Here is a 24,072-nt window from a genome sequence, read left to right as displayed (position 1 = left end):
AGGACCTCAGTCTCTTGTAGAGACTGAGGTAGAGATAATCACCAAATGGAAAGGTGCGTTCATGCATCTTCTGGGCAGCATTAAGGTGCAGAGCCAATTCCATGACAATCTATCTGGAAAGAAGTCTCTGTCGTTTTGTTTGGGACCAGTGTTGGACTGACCAAGCGAACGGTCAACCAACCGACCAACCAATCGACATGATCATCCTTAAAGCCATGCACCGCAAGTGGGGCTAAATATGTCAAAATGAATATAGAAATAAACTGCTCTAAAATTGAACAACCTTTTGAAGGCCGCCAGCCCCTCCAATGCCTGGCTTTCGGCATTATGTCATGTGGCAGCCAAGTGTGTGGACTTTTAATGTTTGTTTTGAGCACTTTAAACAAACATTACCAGCCCCTCACTTCACACTTCAAGTCCTAACCGAACATGATTGTATCCAGGGTTTTGTACTGTACACTACAGTATGCGTTTTGTTGATATTTTATTATTTGTATTATATTGAATAGACTTATGCTGTTCTACCTGGTAAATAATTGCATTCAGGTGTATGACCGAGCATGATTAGAAATAGTACTTTCGGTTCCCATGATACAACTGGATAACTAACCTGCAATCCATTTCATTTGAACAACCCTCTTGTTGAAAGTGTGTCCGTTGATTTCATCTGTTTGAAAATGTGCATGTACACTGAAGCACATGATTGGACCGCAGCAGACCACTGTAACAAACCAACAGCAGATGACTCAGACAGACCAACCACACGTGTCTCCCATGGGAGACAGTCTGGTGGAGGGGAAGAGATGGACGGATGAGGGAGGGAATTTCCTTCTTGTTTGGTTGTGTTTACAGTACAAGCCAGAAAACTTGGTGTAGTTATAGATTCATATCTACACATCAAGTCAATATCAATCAATATCAGCCTAAATGAGCCTATATTATTTCCATCTTCACAATATAGCAAGAATCAGAGGATTAATGTCCAAACAAGAGTTAGAAAAACCTTTATCTACAGTAGGTTAGACTACGTGGGACATTGAGGTCTTCCAAAAAGCATCAGACATCAGGCAGAGCTTATTAAAATGGTTACTATATATACTGGGCTGGCAAGGTTTCATAAATCAACTCGGGTGCAGAAACACATAGACACATAGCAATGCAGATACAGCAACACAGATGCTGCAACACATTCTTCCTTTAAACCAGACATAACTGACTTATTTTAACTTCCCTATACACTGGTTGCCTGTCTGTTTTAGGTTAAGATTTCTGCTTTATTTTCCGTAGTGACAGTGAGGGAGACAAGAGGGGTCTGAGAGAGAGAGAGGGTGTCCCTGCCAGTGTCCTGTGTGTGTATTTTATTTGTGTTAGTCTGTCTGTGTGTGAGCATGTGTGGGCGTAGTCTTGGTTCATGGCTTTCCAGATTGGCACACCTGGCTCTGATCATCTAATCTCACTCACCTGCCTGCCATCTTCTCATCACCACCACTCCATAAAAGCCCTGGTTTCCTCGCTGCACACTGCCAGATAGTCCCACAGTTCTCTGTGCGGTAACGCTTCTAGCTGTTATTTCCTAGTGACAATTATTCCTAGTGTTTTTTGCTTTTTGTCTTTGGTTTTTTCCTTCTGCTTCAGTTGCCTGACTGTTTGCCTGCCAGCCTACCCACCACCCCAGCTCCTGCTAACTTTCATTTTGAAAAGTTGCATATCTACAAGCTCATCATTAGTTTCAATAAACACCCTTGGACTTTGCCCTCCTTGTCGTGTCTGCATTTGGGTCTGCCAGTTTGGTTAAACGTGACAGAGGGAATGACAAACACTCAAGCAGCAAAGTGCCTATTGGGTTTGATTCGAACCCGACCCAACTGTGGGAAGGGAAGGATTGCAGCCAAATCTATGTGGTATGCACGTCTCCAGGTGGGCCACTGGGGCACCCCCCGCCCATTACTGATTACATTGAAGGCACTTCATGGCCTGGCCCCTAATTACATGTTGCGTTATGAACCCTTTACAAGCCTGTGTGCAGCATGAGGTCCAGGCTGGAACTTGCTGGTGGTTCCTGAGTCAAGGCTGAAGAGAAAACGTGATGGTAACTCAATGGCAGGGCTCCTCATGACTATGGAATGATCCATCACTATTTTCTTTTGAATTCCATCTTAAATCTTACTTTTAAATGTGTGGGAGGTCGGGTGGGACATACAACTCAGAGTGCAGTTTCAGGGGTTAGACACACGATGGCGCCCCTTGCTTTATTTCTCCAACAGGTTCAAACAAAGTCAGTTTTCACAAACAGAACTCAGACAGTAATATTCTTTGCATGAGGTCCCGGTTCCGAGGCGGGAGTCGTCACTGCAGAGGATGAGAGGGGATGTTAGCATACGGTCAGAGCACAAGGTAAGTACAAAGTTGGGGCCTGAGACACCCGGTCTAGGCAGTCTACCAACTAGACCTTTGTATAACTCTTTCTCTTCTTCTTTTCCAGGTTCCAGAGGAGGCCAGGAGGCTCCCCCGGAGGTAGGTAAGGGGGTGCGTATCTTTCTCTATCCACAAGGCACAGAAGAGTACTTTAGAGTAGAAGTACTCGGATACGGGGTGGTGAGTAATTAGAGTAAAAGTACTTGGTATGGTACCGGGCGGGGATGGTACGGAGGGCCCCTTAGGCTCGGCCAACAGGAAGATACACAAGCATTTATATTCTCATTTCTCTCTATCTACTGGGTGGCCGTGTCGGTACGACAACGGCAGTCAGGGGGTTAACACCAAGTAAGCGCTCTAGTTTCTAACGGTCTTCTTTCACCAGGCCTGGCGGCGCAAGCCAACTTAAAGTCTCTTCAAAGGGTGAAATAAACATAACACGGGCCTGTCTTCTTTCACAGGGTGGACGTGACACTTTTTCTAGAGCCTGCTAGCTTCCATTAGTCTCTACGGGGTTATCTTCATTCAACAATCTTCAGTGTACAACACCACGGTGACACTCTTCATTCACAGTCTTCATTTAGCATCGACAGGGTGACTTCCTTCATTCACAATCTTCGTTATTATCCTTAGCTGCTCATTTGCCACTATGAGTGCCTCTTCTTAATAACACGGGTGATAGATAGTGAACGGTTTGTCTTACTGCGACCTTATGGAGCGGTTGAGCTGCCGTTTCCATACGAGGGTCCCGTCTCCGCACTCGTCCCCGATACGAGCCAGGTGGGTCTCCAGCATGTATGCGGCTCTCCGTGTATATTTGTCTATGGGGGGCACACGCTCCTGCGTGTGCTTCCAGCCCCACTCCTACAAGCCATCCAACGCCGAGTGGACGGCATATGCTGCGCGAGCGTCTGTGTGTAGCAGGGATCTGATACTGCTAGGTGCGCAGGTTGTTTATAAAGGGCGCGGCTGACAGGCTGCGGCTGTCCTTAATTGCTAACCAGGGCGGCGGGCGGAATGAGGCGCAGCTGATTTAGAATTGCTCTGGGATAGTACACTGAGTCTATGACACGGCCGTGGGCGTGCCTGGTTGTCATGGTAACTCGCCCCTCCCCCTGAGGTGAGACCTGACACACTCCACAAATGGTATTGTAACTTGTTTAATGTTTTGATAAGAACTTAAAAGATACTGTGAATAGTGAGGTACTGTGACAGGAATGTAAAACTATCAAGATGATAATTAGAGGTTTGTGATCAGAAGAATGGCAGTAGCCTCTCTCTCTCTTTCTCCCATTTGTCTCATTTAGATTTCTCTCTTCCTCTCTCTCTCTCTCTCTCTCCCTCCCTCCCTCCTCCCTTTTTGAACTGGTGAAGCAGAAAAGGCTTTGAGACCAGGAAAACGGTTCATCACATACAAACAAATTCAAAGCATAAGTGGGGAATAGAACATCTGATGAGTTCAATGAAATGTGGATAGGAGAAACAGAGACAGAGAGACAGATGTGGTTAGAGAGGAGAGGCAGTGACAGAAATAAAGATACAGATGTGACTCTGGAGTAGAGAAAGATGAATGTGGCTGGAGAGAAGAGACAGAAAGAAAGACAGACAGATGTAGCTGGAGACGAGAGACAGAGACAGATGTGACTGGAGATGAGAGACAGAGAGGCAGATGTACTCTAGTTGGAGAAGAGAGTGGCTGGAGAGAAGAGACAAAAATAAAGACAGAGAGACAGATGTAGCTGGAGACGAGAGACAGAGAGACAAATGTGGCTGGAGAAGAGAGACAGAAAGATGGACAGCGAGACGGATGTAGCTGGAGGGGCGCAGGCGTTGCTCCAACTTGCAACAGTCTGACACATGCAACAGTCTGACACATGTGTGGCTGGTTAAGACTCACTTGTGGCTCCCGACATGCGTTGCCGGTTAAGACGCATGCGTGGCCGGTTAAAACTCACCGTGGCTCCCGTCCCGACATGCGTTGCCGGTTACAACTCACCCGTGGCTTCCATGTGAGCTTAGGTTTTGGGGTAGAGTGTCGGACTAATGCCTGTTGGACTGTTAGTACGTTGGAAACAAACACATGCACCCGTAGCTGGAGAGCACAGACAGTTACAGATCGTGACAACTTCAGTCTTTCTAGGTCTTTGTCTCCAGGTCAAAGTTCTTTGTCGGCTGTTTGTGTTCTGTTTCAGAGGAGGACCAATTGTTTGTTGCTTGGCCAGTGTGTCGCTGTTGTCTTTGTCCAAGGCCTCTGGAATCTATAAATAGATGGTGAAGACTTTGAACTCATGTGGTTTCATGTTTAAAAACTGTCACGCCTCGATGCTGTCAAGCCACAGACATGTTGGATGGTAGGAGGCAAAACAACTTATTTTGAAAATGATTTGGGACATTTTCCTCTCCTAACCTCAGTAGAATAACTCTGTGGGATCATGTTCCTGTGCATAATTTCCAATCAGAAACCTTTACCTTGACACACGGTGCGATGTCAGTACAACATTTACACATGACCGCAGGAGGAACAAGCACATGGATGCAGTACTCAGCTTACAGTCTAACATGAAACTTAAATACTTGAATTTACATTTAGATATTAGACTAATGCACAATGGTAAATTACTCGAAGATGACATCTCGTTATAAGTCGTATTTGAGTACTCATTAGCTTCAGGGTGTCTTGTGTTCTCTTGGCCTCTACTAGGTTATGCAATGAAATGAAATCGTATTAATTTACTTTGAGGTTCTTAACCACTTTTGTCCCTAATCTGGACACCAAAGAGACAGAAAAAGGAGGGGATAGTATTGACCGTTGGGTGGATCCCGGTAAACAAGACAATTGTACAAAAATAGAATCCAAATAGAAACAAAATGATATGAATTTAAATAAGGTGCGACAAGTATTTTTCTGTTTTCTGGCCTTTTGAAAAACACATAACTAATGTTGAGTTTTTAAGTGATCTGGACCGCTCTCTACTTCTATTGGGAAAATGTGATTCAGATATTCAGAGAACTAACCCTGCATGCTTTCACTTATCTGCTTGGAGGATGATCCACAAGTGTCTGTATACTCTTTATATCAGTGCCTCATGTTCTGCCTGCTTTCCCTCAGTGTGAAACGCTAAATGCTAAAATTCAGACTACAGAGTTCATTATCAACCTCAAAATCACACAAAAATGATAACTGTAAACATTCGTAACAAATGTGTCTTTTAGAAGCACAGCAAGTCTTACCAAGTACAGTATGATTCAACAAAGTAAATCAAGAGTTGGAGATGTGTACAGTGTGTGGTTTTTATTATTACAGCTATGTGATTAAGAGAGACTTGGAGGAGGTTGTGTTAGACCTGCCAGTGTGAATGCTGTTTGTTTGGAGAGTCTGACTGTTATTTATGACAGGATGATGGCGTTACCTTTAAAAATGATGGTTTATATACAGATTACACAACAGCATTGGAGTCACTGAACCTGAATGATAATTTTTGTATGAAAACACGGTCTCCTCCAAAGGCAGCACATTTCCACTGCAATAAGATGTATGTGTTTTTATTGGTAAATAAATAGCTTGGTTGAAAAAGCATAGACAGACTCACAGCTGGATATGAAGTCAGACCCTGTCAAGTCATATTAGTTAATTGCTTCCTCCTACACTTGAGGATGAACCTGCTTTATGTAACTGTCTCTCTAAAAACTGCTACGGCCAAAGATTTAACCAAGAAGCCGTAACTTAACCTTAACCATGCTTAATGTTATAGAACTGTGGGCCTCCGGAAGCCATTATCTTTATATGGTTTTAGGTTTTATAAGATTCTCTCTCTCTCTCTCTCTCTCTCTCTCTCTCTCTCTCTCTCTCTCTCTCTCTCTCTCTCTCTCTCTCTGCGTGCATGTGTGTGTGTGTGCGTGCGTGCGTGCGTGCGTTCAGAGCAGATCTCCATGTATGGGAGCAGACAGCAGCAGTCTGGGTGAACGTCTGGCTCCTGCAGGATTGTTCAGCTAGACACTGCAATTCCTGCTCTTAATCACATTATAAAGAGGATCTGACTGCTGCAGTACTGCAACCAAAATGCTTTATTATGATATTTCTATAATATGTGTGAGAAATTCTGTCCTTTTGTTGTACAGTAAAGGTTTAAAATATAGGATACATTGTGTACAGTAGAGTGAGTCTTGAACTAAATCAATCGCAAGATGCACAGTAAATTCCTTTATTCATTTAACTGAGTGTTAACCAAATGGACGCATAATGGTCCACTTGGTTACATTTGTACGTGAGAATGTACAAACAGTTGTACAAGTGTGAATCAAATTTAATAACACTAAGGATTTTACTGTGAAGATTTTGTGAGTGCACAATGTGGCTCTCCACCCCAAGAGAAATAATTCAGTAAAATTAGCCTGATTTCTCATCTGATCTCTGGTGAGAGACTGATGACTGAACCATTTCAACTGTTGTTTGTTGCCTTTAGTCTGTGGTGTTGTTGCTCAGTAACTAGAATTAACGTTATAATTACTAGCTCTCCATTTTAGCATAACATCTGTGAAACATCTGTGAACAGAGGACACTTCACACGAATAATAACACACACTCTCGCCGGCTCCCCAGGATCTCTAAATATAGGCGCTAATTTGGTCATGACATCATAATGTGTGTATTGATTTGTCTTAGTGTAATTCTCTCATGCCCCTCCCGAGCACACATTATGTAGTTCTTTCCCAGTCTGAAATTGCTGAGTAATTTCCAGCACAACATTGCTGAGTCATGCTATATGGGCCTGCCATGAAGCTGACCGTCAGGACTAGGACAGCCAGCTTCAGTTCTACTAAGGCCACTTATCTTTTCCATTTCCTGAAAACGTAACGGTTTTGGCCATACAGTACAAGGTTTCCACGCAACAGCGATGATATATTCAAGTCGCTGCCATTTGCTATTCCAGAGCCTGGTAGATTTATACTGTTGTACTGTAGCTACATCTAAACCACAGGGCAGCAGCTGCCCAACCCCTCTACGTAAGAGAGAGGAGGATGCTTACTAAGTCTCCCTTTTATCCCGTAGAGCTGGGCATGATTGGAGAAGCATGACCTTTGATAAACAATGACAGTCTCATTCTGAACAGGCCTCTAGTCAAACTCGTTTTTTTGGGGGCTTGTTATTGCAAACATCTCTTTTGCTGCTGTCAGCATTTTGCAGCACAGAGCCGCCTGAGGCTTTCACTGTTCAGAGTCTCAGAGTCACAAACGTTATCCAACCGAAATGGAAATAACTCAAAAGTCATAATGTCATTTGTGAAATTCTATAAGTGTACAGAGCTGCCAAGAGGTTTGGTGCAACACAGCACTGAGGAGAGAGTTGGGTCTGGAAAGACTTCTTGGCTTGGCGTTTTAAAAGCATGTCAACTACAGTTTGAGTGTGGTTGAATCTGTCCTGGTTGTAGGGTTATTTTCTGATTATGGTGTTCAACTATTCATTGAGGAGTTCGGGCTGGCTGCAGTCCTTGCCACACCAAAAGAAAGGACACTTTCCTTCTCAAGAGCCTTGTAAGAAAAAGACGGGTTAGAGGACGAGCAAACTTGAAGAAATCCTGCTGGCTTCTTTATGTTTTATATGAATAAAACCCCTGCGTTGATCTCCTTATACGTCCTTCCCTTTCTTTGTTTTCTTGGAAAAATAGTGTGAACAAGGTTGAAATAGTTGATTTAGTGTATAGCAACAAAAGACTTGTAGTTTCTCAGTGATTCAGATTCAGATACCTTTATTTGCCATTGTGTATACACACATAGGAATTTGCTTTGACATTAACATGAGTGCATTCAATAATCTTTTCACAACAGACACAAGACAACACAACACCGTGCAGGGAAAATAAATATAAGGTGCAAGGTGTAAGTTATAGTTCATATAGTGCATCAATGTTGCCGGTGTTTAAAGTGGTGGTGAGCTGTGTGTTTTAACGAAATGCCTGTGTACCTTTTTGGCTCCATTGAATTGTCAGGGCACAAAAGGGTCATAAAGGCCTTCGGAAATTTTTATGAAACCTCATATTTGGTGATGAAATCATTCAGATTTGTGTGTGTGTGTGTGTGTGTGTGTGTGAGATGGTTGCCATAGCAACATGACATGAAGGAAACAAACAACATAAGATCATACGAACATCATACGCAAAATACATGAAAAGACATCATACGTACATGTTGAATGACATCAAACATCACTATTGTGATTACACATACATTATTATCATTTACTGTACATTAGAAACGTGTCAGAACACTGCACACGTATGCATACATGATTGTGGGCTTTGATTTGGGTGTAGAGTAGGCTTGTCACAATCCGTGTCATGTTCTGTTTTCCTGTTGTGTTCTCTTAAGAACACAACCCTTGTTAGTCACCTGTGTCTCTTCTCTTGTTCCTTGTGTATTCCTTGTATTTTGAATCCCTAGTTCCTAGTATTTGGTCCTCATATCACTTACCCAGTGCATGTCCCTTGTGTTTTGGGGCTCTGGCTGTATGTCCTGCTTTTGGGTCGTACCTTATCCTGTCTCGCAGTTTTAGCATGACGTAAAGTAGACAGCTAGAGCTAGTATATTATTTAAATGGATGACGTACAGAGAGCTGGTTCAGTAACTTCAGTTACAGTTTCCATAAATGTTTAAGGTAAATACACTGAAAATGTAATGTGTTGTAATTGACAGCCAACTGAGAGGTCTCTTCTGTCGTTCTTTACACTTTATCTGAACTGCCATGGGCATGGAGCATAGGTCTATTGTGGCCTCCTGGTGGGCCATTGTGAAAAGGGTGCCATTTCTTCTTACGCCTTTTACAGCAATTGGATGTTCAAATTCATGATTTGAAGCATTTAAATTTGTTCCAAAAATGACAATTAGGATGGAATATGAAATATCGGACAGCTCCTGACTATTGAGATACTGTGGGATACTTTTTGCACAGAATCTGAAGGAGTATTGTAAAAAGAATGTGTTTTACAAAAACATATTGTGCCTCCCCTGGTGGCACAATAAAAGGCAGATGTGAAATAAGCAGGTCAAAGGTTTTTCCTTGGCCTCTAGGGAGTGTGCATGCAAAGTTTCACGCATATCGGTGCAGTTATTTGTAAAAAAAAAAAAACACAAATTGGCTTGTTATAACACCAAGATGAGGCTGATTTGAAATTTCGTCCTTGGCCTAAAGGGAATGTTTGTGCAAAATGTGATACAAATTGCACGCTGCGTTCATGATTTGAGGCATTTTGTTCAAAACGGACCAAACTTTGAAAGCCAATCAGGATGGAATATGGAAAATCGGACAGATCCCTGTTGATCACATGACTACAGAGATAGTGTGTATCGATTTGCGTGATGTATGGATAAAATATGTAGTAGTAAAAAAAAAAGTGTTTTGCAAAAATTAAGTTAAATTAAGTGGCATTAAAGGATAACATTAATGTATCGTCCAGTTTGGGATAAGAGATTTACCATAAAAAGCATGAATTGAAATAACTTTTCATAAATGGGGTCTGGTAAAACATGGTACTGTAACGGACGTGCAGTTAAAGTGATTAAAGAGGCTTAGTACACATGAACTTCTTCCACCTGTTGCATACGGATGGAGTGAGAACAATCATCTTCCATCAATAGACACATTAATCCCCTGTTCTTACCGATCACCTTATCCTTTTTGCAGGCAAGCTGTAGCTTTGATGTTTTAGCTTTGATGTTTTTCTATCTGTTTCTATATGTTTATTGTGGTCTCTTGAGGATATTTCTCACTTTCAAATTGTATATAAAACATCATCGCATTCATGTTGTGTATGAATTATGATGCTCCTTACAGATTGGAGAGGGGCATTAACATTTCAATAAAAAATGAAAGTCTCCTGGGCCTATAGCTACAATGTTGGGATTTGCCCTTGGTCTGTTCATATCAGTTTTGTATTCCCTGGAGGCAGAGGGAGTAAAAAGGGAATGCCTTTTGTTGCCTGGGGTCCAGTTTTTCAGCTTTGTTCCCACTTCCCAGATGTGAAAACAAAATAACTACAGGCATGGAGAGTCTTTGTTCTTTTGAATTTCTTTGGTTTGTGTTCTTTTGAATTTCTTTGGTTTGTTGGTACATTGTGTACAGGCTCTGACTGTGAAGCCCCATGTGTTACTTATTCTCTATTTAACTTTATGCCTCAAGCAATATTATAGATATAGACGGACCGCCGGCCAATTTAGATATGTAGAAATTGTTGTACTTTGACCCCCCCATTTCAAAGCGGCAGCTCTCTTCCAGCTATCTGCCGTCACCCAGGTGGATGTGTGCTCGCATCTCGCCCTCAGGGCGTCTTAAGGCCTATTCATAGTCTGGATTTTCGGGGGTGAGGTGACCACCGCTCCGGTGGTGAGGTGACCACCGGAGCTGAAATAACGTTGAGCGGTGGTGAGTAAAAACAGAGAGAAGGGCTGGAGCGGTGGCGGTCGTTTGCTCTTCACCGCGGCTCGTGACGTCATGTTGTAGTTCGGTGGTCACCCCACCACCGTAAATCCAGACTATGTATGAGCCTTTACTGGTGGTTATTTAAGGTGATTAGATTCTCAGTGGAAATACATTTATTATTCAACTGTAAAATATCCGGCCTCCATCACACATCATTGTCACAATTGTTTGATAAAAGTGTGTGTGTGTGTGTGTGTGTGTGTGTGTGTGTGTGTGTGTGTGTGTGTGTTGCCGTCCATGCACGTTGTAACTGGCTGCTCTCCCACTGTCAAACTGCACTGGCAGTGTTTATGTCCTTTGTACAGTAACAAGGTATTCCTGTACTTCTCATTATGTGGACATAAATAAACATTTCAAATGTGTGTGCGTATTTAGTATACTGTAGGTCAAGTATTTATAGCAGCAGACAAATTAACTGCAGCCATGGTCCATGTATCTGACTGGCTGAGGAACTCATGCTTGCATCTGAATACAAAAAAAACTGTTGGTATGTTTTTTTCACGGAACTCCACAGACCCTGACACTGACATTCTTATTGAAGGTAGTAGTATTCAGGTAGTATCAGAATTTAAATATCTTGGAATCACACTAGACTCAAACTTGACATTTAAAAAGCATGTTAAAAATGTAGCCAATAAAATCAAATTCAATTTATCCAATTTCAGACACATAAGACCATATCTAACAACCGATGCAGCCAAACTCTTCATGCATGCTATGATTTTTTTCACACATAACCTACTGTTTCACAACCTGGTCACAGACAAATCAGACAACTTTAAAACCCATAGAATCACTTTACAAACAGACATTAAAAACACTGGATCAAAAGCCCAACCGTTACCACCACTGCCATATAGTTAAAAAGTACAATTTATTTAATTTTGACGGCTTTAAACACTTTGCAGATGCCTGCCTCATCTTTAAGATCTTAAATGGACTTGCACCTCCACCACTGAAACAGTTCATAGATCGAACGGACAGTGGTGACAGAACAACAAGGGCAACTACCAGAGGGGACTGTAAAGTGCCAATCAGACGTAGTGTGTTTGGTAAAACAGTCTTCTCTGTTAGAGCCTCCCATCACTGGAACAGTCTCCCCACAGAATTAAGAGAGACCTCCAACTATCTGACCTTCAAATCCAACCTGAAAAGGTGGCTAAAAACAACTCAAATTTGTAATCATGAGTAACTAACTATCAGCACTATTTAGTATTCATCACCGGTGTCATTTCTCACTTCACTTGCCGTTGTTCTGTCCCCTGTACCATGTCGATCTGTTCCTGTACTGTATTGTGTTTTTGTATGGACGTAGTGTTGGGTGCTTGCACATATGCACACATGGCATCAACGCATGGTGTTGTGTGCAGGCACACTACACTTTGTCCTTCTTTTATCTGTATTGTATTGTGTTTTGTATGGACGTGGTGTTGGGTGCTTGCACATATGCACACATGGCATCAACGCATGGTGTTGTGTGCAGGCGCCCTACACTTTGTTCTTCTTTTTTATCATTCATTCATTTTTTAAGAGCCTGCCCAGGGACTACAGATGAAATTTAGCTTCGGCTAACTCTGGCCCATTTACATTGATGTGAAAACTGACATGTTGATTAATGCGCTTTGTCCCTGTCAAATAAATAAATAAATACTGTGCACAAGAGAGTGAGTGGTACAACTGTTCCATGGCTTTCTCCTCCCTGCCATGTCTTTATTCAGGGACCTGAAGACCCAGATCGAGAAGGAAGACACTAAGAGAGAGTTGTTGGGCAGGAAGAGCAGTCTCGCAGAGTCGCACTGTATCCGCTGTCTGCAGCCCTTCAAGTTCCTGGTCAACAGCAAACGCCTGTGTCTGGACTGCAACTTGTACACCTGCAAGTCCTGCAGCCGCTACAACAAAAAGGAATGTGGCTGGGTGTGTGACCCCTGTCGCATGACAAGGTAAGACAAACCTGCAGCTCAGGCACACCGCTAATATACTGGTCTGTGTCAGCTGCATGTGTGTTATGAGTGATGAGTAGCGTAAGATTTCAAGTTGTAATCATTATTTGTCACAATTGTCTTTTGGATGACTGTCGAAGGCTCCCATTCGCTGCAATGTGGCACTGATCTGCTATTGACATGCATAGTTGAATCTGATGCATGTAATCTACAATACGCTGTCTGATCATCATCCAGCCCCAGAGGATCTGGCTCTGGCTGCACGCAAAAGCAGATGTTCAGGGATAGTTCAACGGCTGTTTGTGTTCCCAGTGTGAGCAGTACGTTGTCTAACATTTTAGGCATTTTAGCTGACTTCTTACTCATACAGATCATAATGTACTCAAGTACATAGTGTACTTGAGTACACTATGTAGTTTCTATGTAGTTTCATTTATTACTCAAAGATGTTGACTACTGTAGACATCTATTTGACTTGACATCTATTTGACTAGACATTTCTAGTCAACGATGTTGACTAGACATCTAAAGATGTTGACTAGACATCTATCGATAACTATCAAATCTGTGACATCCAAATTACAGTTCTTCTGCTCTTCTGTTCTTCTTCTTCCTTTTGATCACCTCTCCTCTCTACAGGGTCCTGAAGATCGGCACATTGGAGTGGTACCACGAGAATGTGCGTGCACGTTTCAAACGCTTTGGCAGTGCTAAGGTCATGCGATCACTCTTCAAGAGGCTGAATGGAGAACACAGTACCTCGCAGCATGACGGTAGGAACACCAACATTTCTTATTATTGTCTCCACCAGGCCGAAGGCATGGGGAGAGAGTATGTTTTGTACTCTGTCCATCCGTGTGTCCGTCCGTCCGTGTGTCCGTCCGTCCGTCCAGCTGTCTGTGACCAGCTAATCTCTGGTACCGTTGGCTTGATTGCAGCCTTACTCTGCAAAGGAAAAACCTTTGCCTGGAATTTTTCACATCTGCTCTTCATAGCGCCACCAGGAGGCCGACATATGTAAAACACATTTTACTTCAGATTTTATCAAAATTTCACGCAAATCGGCTCTCCATATGTGATCAAGACGGGTTTGTTTGATTTCTCATAATCAATCCTGATTGGCTACGATTTGCTTATTAAGTTAAGTAGCCCATTTTGTACAAATCGCCACAACTCCTCAACACAGCGACCGATTGCGGTGAAATTGTTATATTCCCACTAGGCTGAGGAAGAAATGCCACTTGACAGTTTTCAATTCAGCCTCATGGTGGCGCTACAACAGGCCAAGTCATGTCTCACACACACACACACACACACACACACACGCGCGCGCACACACACACACACACACACACACACACACACACACACACACACACACACAAAGAAATGTTTATATTACTCCTAAATATTTGACCAAACATCACACACTAGTATCCTCCTGGTGGAGACCTGTGCCCAGAAGGGCACTTTTTCTAGTTCTCCTTCTTCTTATTATTATTATTATTTTAATATTTTTTCACAGCTATGTGCTATCCTGTTTAGAGCATAAATGTATAATGGTTATGCTATCAAATTGCGCTATGACGAGAAGTTTGAGTCCAAACCAGAAGGCTGCTGGTCTCAAACCCTGAACTAATTGCTTAAGTCTGTGTGGGATGTGACAAAACACTTTCCTGTTTTGTCAACTAAAACATTTGCTTGGCTCTTAATGGAACTGTGTGAATTGAATGCAGACTCAGCCACCGTCCTCTAGTGAAACAACTTGTAAAGACATTTTCTAGGATTTTAGTAAACTAAAATCCTAGAAAATGTCTTCATATCAAGGTCAGAATGTCAGAATGTGAATCTGAGGAGGCCTACTCTTTCGAACTCCCATCTGTTCCTCTCATTCCATTGCTAGCCCAGAGGAGACATCAGGTCAGAAGGGAGCCACAGCGTGCCAGCTCCCAGAGTGCTGGAAATCTGTTGTAGCTTTTCCTCATATCTTGAAATCCACAGTAAATTAAAAGCTTCACGGAGAAGCAGTATTGTTCTGTAGTGTACCTGTAACTGCTTGGTTTTGCAGCAGGGCTACATAACATGTATTGTGATTCATAAATCATAATATAATAACCTAATGTAATCACAATAAACAAAACTGAGAAATAATATAAATAATTAAAACATTCCAAGTTTATGTGTGGAGCCCAAAGACATTTTACAGATGCTGCAGACGTAGAGGGTTAAACTTAGGGCACTATACGTCCGGCCCATTGACTTCTCAAAACGTTACGGTATTCCCTTCTTGCAGACAGTAAGGCCCACAGCAGCACGTTGCCAAATCTAACAGATCTCTTCCATCTTCTCTGATTTTCCGCCTCCCCCAGCTGTGTGTACTGAGCACTCCTCAAGTGACCAGCAGTACTCAGGAACTTGTGTGTTGCCTCGGGTGAACATTATTGCTGCTGTGAGGAAAAGCTCTATTTGTGTTTGTTCCGTGTTTGAAGTCAAACGTGGTGACGATGGACGATTTATCTAAGTCCCGTTAGCTGCAGCTCTGCTCCCTCTCTCAAACACAAGTGATAACATCCTTCTACACCCGAGGCTGAAAACACATCTGTCATACGATGGGTAGCGCATGGGCATTCTGTAAACAGAGAGAGCAGCTCCTACTAGGATGTGACCAGTGGTGGACAACGTACTTGAGCCAAAGTATAGACAAGTATCATAGACAAGTATAATAGGCTACTCAAAGAATTGACTTACTGTAAGTGCAGTACTCAAGTAAAGGTACTTTGTTACTGTCCACCGCTGGATGTGACTGTTATGTCCTGTTTGTGGCTCAATATAGTTGTTCTGATTCAAAATGCACCTTAATATTGTTGCCGTCAGTCTGCTGTCACCCAGGCGGATGCGTGCACGCAGGTCTTACTGGCAATTTCTGCTACTTTTGTGTGACACTGTATGACAAAGTAGGACATTCAATTATGAAAAAAAAGCATAAAATGTGGACATGAGAGGTTCCTGCCTGACAGCGATGATATACAGCATAACTGTAACTATGCAGTTGCAGCATAACACAGCGGGTTGCCAAGTGAGTTCACAATGCATACATCATCATGAGATCAATGCGTTTATAAGAGGCTCCTGGTACCGTTTACACTGAGTCACCCTGGAGGATTGTGGGAAGGGACTCGGAGTGAGACGGGCGGTTTACTGGGGCCCGTGGGGCCATGTGATCATCCAATCACATGTCTCTAATTCTTTGCAATGGAGATAGAGGGGAGGGAGGGAGAGAGATGGAGGGAGATATAGAGAGAGAGGGGGAGAGAGAGAGAGAGAGAGAGAGAGACTGATAAGGCAGAAGAACAGGGAGTAAGTGAGAGAATTAAGGAGGGTGACGGGGAGGGGCGAGAGTGGAAAAGAGTGAGAGAGAGAGAGAGAGAGAGAGAGAGAGAGAGAGAGCGCAGAGGTTCATTTGTAAACCTCATATGTACATGATATATGTACGTATAAGTGTACTATGATGTGGTTCAACTTCAAATGTGTAGATTTATGTGAGCCATACTTTTGACATCCTATGTGAGCACACTGTATGTGTGCTCATTTTGCACAGACTGGCCCACCACAACTGGCGCACAGATACTCTACCCTGCCCCATTGAACCTTGAGTAAAATAAAATAGATCATATCAGTCAAAAAATGACAGTAACTATATGTAATTTGTACCGATTTGTGTGATGTCTGGACAAAATCTGTAGGAGTAATTTCAAAAATCACACCTGTGTGAAGTGAGGGGCGATCTTATCATCGTACATCATCATACATCATCTCGTTTCGGCCAATCAGAATTTGCGTCCTCACCTTCGCCTTGTTTGTATTACGCAAGGTTTGTGTTTACGCGAACACTCAATATTGTCCATTCATTGTCGATGGGATTTAATGTTTGTGTTAGCACATACACCAAAAGCTGGACATAGGAGGGGCTATCGCCCCTCGAACAAATCTTTAGCATGGCAGCAATGTAAAGTAGTAACACCGGGGCTCCTCAGAGTAGTGAGTGTGTCATTAATGCTCAGCTAGTGCAAAAGGTGCAAATTAATGGATGAGGAGAACGGATCCGTGTTCGAGGCTGCCATGATGATGATGATGATGATGATGATGATGATGATGATGATGATGATGGTGGTGGTGGTGGTGGTCTCATGATGTCTTCTATGTGTTTTACAGAACCCAATGAATATGATACATCGAGCATCCCAGAGACCAGTGGTAGGTTCACAACTTTACAACCATCTCTACAGACTACTCCAATGTTCCATTTGTAAACTCTTATTTGCTGCTTCTAACGTTTTTTAAACCATTTGAAAGTGGCACAAAACATTTTCAGATGGGGGCCAAATACGGTATATAAATATCAATGTGGGGGTCCTTGATACGAAATATTTTTAGAACTATTGTTTTTAGAAGGCGGTTGTAGAATCAGCCTCAGGTCTTAAAGGGATATTTCACTTTCAAAAAAACTTTTGTTAATTTTATTTTCATCTACTCAGGCTTTTGTGAACATCCCAGACTGTTTTTATGTTGCTCGATTCAGTATTTAGATATTTGATATTCATTTTTAGCTCCCACATCCCCTTCCAATACAAACTTCAAACTCCATTTTAACCATGTTAGATTAATTGAAAACACCCGTCCTTTTTTCTGATGAATGCCCTCCTAATACGTGATACCGTGTTTTTCGGTTTATCTAGGATGGTTAAAATGACAAAATGAGTGCACAAACGAGCACGTGAAAATACACTTGCGTAATCGCCTCTCTCCGCATCAGTCGCTCCCCGTCTGAAAAGGCCACTTCACCCCTTTTTCAACCAGATCCTATTTTAACCCATTTTGGACGATTCTAAAAAGCCCTCTAAATCCTGACCTAAGCTTTCTGAAAAACTTCAATTATTTATATAGCAGCATCAAAGTTTTTTAATTTTTTAATACTGTACATACTATACAGAACCCCAAGAGGGGTTTCCGTCCAGAAGGGTTAGAACACCAAAAGGGGTTCCCGTCAGGAATGGGTTTTTAATGTTGTTTAGGACACAAAAAACACTTTCATGGGGGATCTTCATGACCAAAATTTGTCATGAAAATGTGTCAGTGTCACACCTCCACGCAGCCTCCCCCCTCTCCACAAAGAGAGGCAGTGCACCAAACCATTATGGTCATTGTAGGAACACAGCAATCCAGTCAAACACAGAGACTCATGATTATAGGAGTTAGTTGTTCCCATTACTGAAGTCTTTTATTGATGAGAACATTAAACCTCTAAAACGTTTGTAGCTCTGGTGGGTACAGAGGTTCTGGACCCTGCCAGGTGGCTGTGGCTAGGCTGGCATTAGCTAGGCTGGCATTAGCCTGGCATGCTTAGCTGGGGTCTGGAGGCATGCCATGCAGGGGAGGGGTAGTAAAAGAAGGTTAAGGGAAGTTTTAGTCACCGAGTCAGTGAGATTTGCTATTCGTCAGCATTTGCTTGCTGTGTGTGTGTGTGTGTGTGTGTGTGTGTGTGTGTGTGTGCGCATGCGCGCCTGTGCATTGATTGATTCTTTATTGTCTGAAATGTGTTGTGCATCATTAGTAGAACAAGAGTGTAGTGTACAGTACTGAACAAACAAAACAGTACAGTTACTGTACAGTTAACAACCAGTAATAATCGCAATCACAATACACAATGAGGCCCTTCAACATAGTCTAACCTTATTAAATGGTGGAACCTTGTATCTCCTCTAATGGTAAGAATGTGCAACCCAGTCTTGGGTCACAGCCCAACCGCTGAGAAACACGGCTCTGTTAACCTTCAGATTTCAACCCTATGACTTTTCTGAAAAGCTGAAACGCTGTTCCTTATGTTTTCTGTTTCTGATCCTCTCTCTCTCTCTCTCTCTCTCTCTCTCTCTCTCTTACTCTCTCTCTCTCTCTCTCTCTCTCTCTCTTTCTTTCTCTCTGTCTCTCCCTCTCTCTCTTTCTCTCTCTCTGTGATCTGTTGTTCTCACTTCCAGTCTAGCTCGCCCTCCCATCCTGCGTCTCCTTAATTCAATAAAGTGGATCAGAATGTAGTGGAGAAATGAGGCTGGCTCATAAACACACTCATAAAAGTGGACTGACAAACACAGTGTTTCTGTTCCCTATCTCTTGTGGTATGTGTAGCTCCGCGCCAGATAGAAATATAAAACATTTGATTTGATGCTTCTTGTTATGGAAGCTATTCTGTAAGCAAGCGTCTGAAATACCCATAAGTAGAGGCTGTGAAGATCCTTACACACGCTGCCATTGTTAGCACCCCATGCACACACTAGGACTGTATTTGTACAAAATATGTATTAATAGTGCCAGAATGGGCTTGAGTAACGAGTAGCGAACACTGGCTATGTTGTAGTAGTAATAATAATAATAATAATAATTATTATTATTATTATTATTATGTGTCTCTTTAAAGCCTTCCATTAACATATTTTTTCTTCCTTAGTGGACGGATATGAGGACACAAGCTACAACAACATGGATGCCGCGGATGGACAACACTACAAAGGGGTACTGCACTGCACACCTTAAAGAATGTTTGGAAATGTTTCATCACTGTGTGACATGAACTTTGTTGATCAACTTAAAAACCTTTTGATTCCATCTACAATACCCAGGCTTGTTTCTTGGAATAGTTTACGAGGGCATTGCGCCTAGACCTAGTGGCCCCTATTCTACCATTCTACCAGTAATGCTAATCTAACAATAGGCCGATGATTGACTACTCCATGGAATCTAGCAGCTACAGTACATAGCTGCACAATGAGAGACTAATTCAATTTAATGTTTTCACCTCGCTGAAGAAGGAATGCATGATTAATTGATTATGCATATGTTTGTTGTGCTCTCCAAATTCAGCAGGCCTGGCAGCCTGGCACGGCTGCACAGCCCAACATTTCCCCCCCTCCTTATTTTGCTGCAGTAATCTGATTGTAGGTCAGCCTAATCATCATGCAAGTTACACAGCACTTCATGCGTTTCACTCCTGATTTATAACGCTGAGCATGGGTCTACACATAATGCTAAACAGACCCAGGACCCATGGTAATAGAATTTGAACCGAATTGACCATAATTTTATTATATAACTGACCTTGTGTCTCGAGTGTATTTTTGGGTGGACCCGTGAAGACCTCGACTGTGCAGATCTTTTTATTTTTGTTCTTTCAATTGGCATCCTCTGTGATACAGATGGAGACGGCAGAATGAATTTTGATTGATAATTCCACCTGCTGATAAATACTTCCTAAGCCTATACTGTAGCCTATAGTTCAATCATCATACAACAAATAGTGACATTTTCTGATCTGTGTGAATTAATTTTGAGGGTTAATGTTCTGGAAGTCTTGGACATTTTCTAAAATAGTCTTATTCTCCTGTAATTACGTGCCCAAAATAGGGATGCCAGGTAAGTGGTTAACTGTCTCTGATTTACATAATGTTTAATAAACCTACTGTATGTATTGCCACTATACATTATCCCACTCATAAGCAAACTCAACAATATTTATTAAGTTAGAAGTTTCCACTTCCGCAGCCACGTAAACGGAGGCAGAGCAGCAGTCTGTCTTGAGTCTTCACCAACCATTGGCTGTGTTGCATGCACTGATGCCAAGAAACTTCTGACAGGGTCCTCATCCTGAACAATGTTTAGTGAACCTCAGAGATCTAGTGAGTGTGATTGGTTGTCATGGTGTCCACTGTCCAGATCTCTAAGCCAGGCCATGTACTGCAGTGCACGTGGTGTGTTCACATGAGCATTCTTTCATCTTCGCTTTAAAGTGACTAGTGCTTAAGTGGTTAAGACTTTTTGAGTGGTGCTGGTGCAGCAACTCCACTGACCATGCAGCAATGTCTGTCCCTATCTATGTCTACAGGTATGTCCCTTTTGATTACATGCAATACTTTGCTGCCTGAGCCTACAATACCCAGGCTTGGTTCTTGAATAGTTTACGAGGGCATTGCGCCTAGTGGCCCCTATTGGCAGAGGGGAGAATAGCTGTAGTTTTTGAGTGGTGCAGCCACTCCAAGGAACAGCAATATCTGTTGAGCTTCACACTGTGCACTGGTGCGTGATGGGAAGTTTTAGTGTAAAAGCACAGAACAGACTACCAGGCGCAAGAGCATTTGTTGACCACCAAGTGTCACTGCTGCACCACTCACTTCAGACAGGTCTGATTTTCTTTGACAGATTGAACCCTGCACACTGAGAAAATGTTTATGGGGCATGTTGTTGGTATTTTCTAATAGCATACTGTCTGTAGATCTAAGAAGCGTGTGGCTGGAGGTAGACACCCCCTGTACACACATCTACAGAACCAGAAGCAGATTTACAGCCAGACAGGAGAAGTGTAGCAGCTCTGGACCTCTTCATGGATAATTCATGCTGAGACACACATGGAAACATTGTAAACATTACCTGGATGTGTCACCAGCAGTAAAACCACTTACAAGAGGAAATCATAACTAATGGGTGGCTTGCATATGTTGCAAACATTAACATATGCAAACATACTTGACCACTAACGGTACACTATCGTGAGAGTTTAGAGTGTAAAACTTGACCTTTAACAGTCATTTTAAACGTTATTTGTTGCATTAATTTGCATCCAGGATTGTGCTGCGTTTACTTGATGCACTTCTGTAAGTGTGATGCACGTCTTGGCAGGTCAAAGATCAATCTCCGTTCTGGTGTCAGGCTCAGGCCGACTTTCGTCAACAGTTGGAATGATTCCACACAGCTGGCCAGGGTTAAGGTTAGGCTTGGCGGACACGCACCCCGTCCCAGTGCATCCTGGGTAAATACCAGGTTGTCATACTGTACATTCATAACACATGAAAGCGTCTAGGGCAGGAGCTGAATGAGACTGGTTATGGTCACAAGCTTTTTAAAGAGCCAAGAACAGTCCACTGGAATTCATCATAAAAGCTAGACTACTATTGTTTACACCACAGACTGCAACGTTGTACAGTATGTTTATATTCAATAGTCATGTCTATTATATGCTGTGGACTTCTGAGTTCTGCTGGGTTCCAAATACTTTCCCTTTGCTTTGTGTCTGCTTAATTGTGACTTTGAAAACCATTCAAAACTCTATCTAAGGTAAAAAAAATAAAAAGGGGGGGAAAGTGTTGCTGCACACTCATTGCTCAGACACTAATTTATTTATAAAAGGCCTACATTAAAGCCGTCCATGCTGCCTTCATCAGGGTTAAGACAGAAAGGATTACCAGGAAGCCAGTTGGGCTATATCCACTGTTATTGTTCCACTTAGACACAGTGCCCTCTAGTGTTTACAATACAGTAGTGCAGCAGTCACTGACCATGTAAAACCAGATAATTCACTGACTTCCTGGTCATTGGTTGCCTGGTTGGTGGAGGAATTACTCAAATTAGACACCATTAGACACAACAAACTCATAACACATAATATGTATACAGTTCCTCTATCATGGATTACAACATTCAATATGATTCAATGAGTCATTTTGATGTGAAATTCAAAGTATATAATTATCGTGCTTAATGATACATAAAAAACAAAAGTGTGAAGTGAGGGGCGCTCTTTAATATCATCATACATCATCTTATTCCGGCCAATCACAATTTGCGTCCTCACCTTCATCTTCAATGTTTGCAACTCTCAAAGCTGGCCATTCATTGTCAATGGCATTCAATGTTTGCGTTTACACAAACCCTCAAAGCTGGACATAGGAGGGGCTAGCACCCCTCAAAAATGTAGGTTGATGCAAGTTGCTATAACAACATCTGTGAGCTACACATATGCAGTCTTTTGGAAAACTGGGGCGTGCAAAGGAAACTTTGTACAGTCATGTGGATAATGCACATTTTCCCTTTGGTGGAATGGTCGTATGCGTAATCTTCCTTAATCTCCCATCTTTAGCCTAGTGTTCCAGCTCTGGACACCAGGTGAATGCAATTAACTCTGAAAATAGAAAATCAACAGTACCATCTGTAACATCTGGAGAACCAGACTCGGTGACCTCATAGTTATAGCCTAGGTCGAGATCTCCAATATAATAGAATTAATATTTAATGAAAATATTTGTGTCGACCCTGCACAATGCTGTTTGTTGCCCCATTGACAGTTCCTCGCCTCCCTAACAATATAGTTTTTTTTTTCTTTTTTCTGCTGTGTTTTCTTTAACTACTTAAAGTAAACCCTATAATTAGTTGACCGGAGTCCCTCAGGGCTCTATACTAGCTATTATGGGAACCAATTTGGTAAAAAAAAATTGAGCTGAATCTGTTTTAAGAGATTACTTACTAATAGCTTTTCTGTTCTCACTCCCTTCGCTGAAAATAGCCGAAGTTCACACTGCACGTTGTGAGCTTTAAGATCTGATATTTTCTGCAAAGGAAGAAAGGTTTATGTAGTTATGGCTGGTCTTCGACTTTCATTATTTCCCTTCCCTCTTCTCTTCTGTGTCTTCACTTCCTTATTTAATTCCCTCTCATTGCCTCTCTTTCCCTCTTTCCTCGTACCCCTCCTCTCTTTCTCTCTCTTGGTGATGGTGTATCTTTCTATACTATATCATGGTACAGTGTTTCTCTCTCTCTCTCTTTGTCCTTCTCTTTCTTGGTGACGGTGTTTCTGTCCCTCTGCTCTCTGAAGATGAAAAAGGCCAGAAAGTTGCTCGCGGTCCATCCTTTTGATTTCGATCTGGAACCTGATGACTCTGTGCAGTTGATGAGGAGACGTTCGTATCAGGTAGAAAACACCATGGAGTATCCAAACCAAGAAACTCCAAATAATTCTGCTCTATTGTGTTAGTATTCTGTTCTAATATGCAATTTATTCACTATGAAAATAATTCCGGTCCTTGACTGGATGATCCATGCCCAAAGCCATCTTTACTGTCATTAATGGCACGCCTGCGTTGCAGCTGGAACGAGACGAAAGGCGAGTTCCGTACAGGCAGCACAATCATTGCTGATCAGATTGCTTCCTCGAAACGACCTGTTGTATAATGTTCTATAAACATATTATTGCACCAAATTAATTAAATTACTTAAGTTGCAGAAACAGTTCTGATAAGCATTTAGGCGATAAATAGGCCATGCAGTTGCTCAATCCTACTATAAATACAAAATCACTGTCTGTGCATGTGTGTGTGTCTTTAGTTCACATATAGATGATATACATACAACTAAATGGTGATTCATAAC

At 42.2% G+C, this 24,072-nt stretch overlaps 1 protein-coding gene across 3 annotated transcripts in view; it reads left to right on the top strand.

Annotated features, from left to right (window-relative positions):
* Nucleotides 1-24,072, top strand: part of mlphb (melanophilin b) — a 45,475-nt gene that overhangs the window by 7,027 nt on the left and 14,376 nt on the right. For all 3 annotated transcript variants that reach the window (XM_080785158.1, XM_080785159.1, XM_080785157.1), the window contains exons 3-6: nucleotides 12,607-12,828; nucleotides 13,468-13,601; nucleotides 17,041-17,082; nucleotides 19,328-19,392. In XM_080785158.1, coding sequence (XP_080641284.1) covers nucleotides 12,607-12,828; nucleotides 13,468-13,601; nucleotides 17,041-17,082; nucleotides 19,328-19,392 — 463 coding nt within the window. The remainder of the gene's footprint in view (nucleotides 1-12,606; nucleotides 12,829-13,467; nucleotides 13,602-17,040; nucleotides 17,083-19,327; nucleotides 19,393-24,072) is intronic.

This window comes from Protomyctophum bolini (assembly GCF_963924005.1).
Source record: "Protomyctophum bolini genome assembly, chromosome: 16".
Taxonomy (NCBI): Eukaryota; Metazoa; Chordata; class Actinopteri; order Myctophiformes; family Myctophidae; genus Protomyctophum; species Protomyctophum bolini.
The sequence above is the reverse complement of the archived record's forward strand: the minus strand, read 5'-3'. Positions and strand labels throughout refer to the sequence as shown.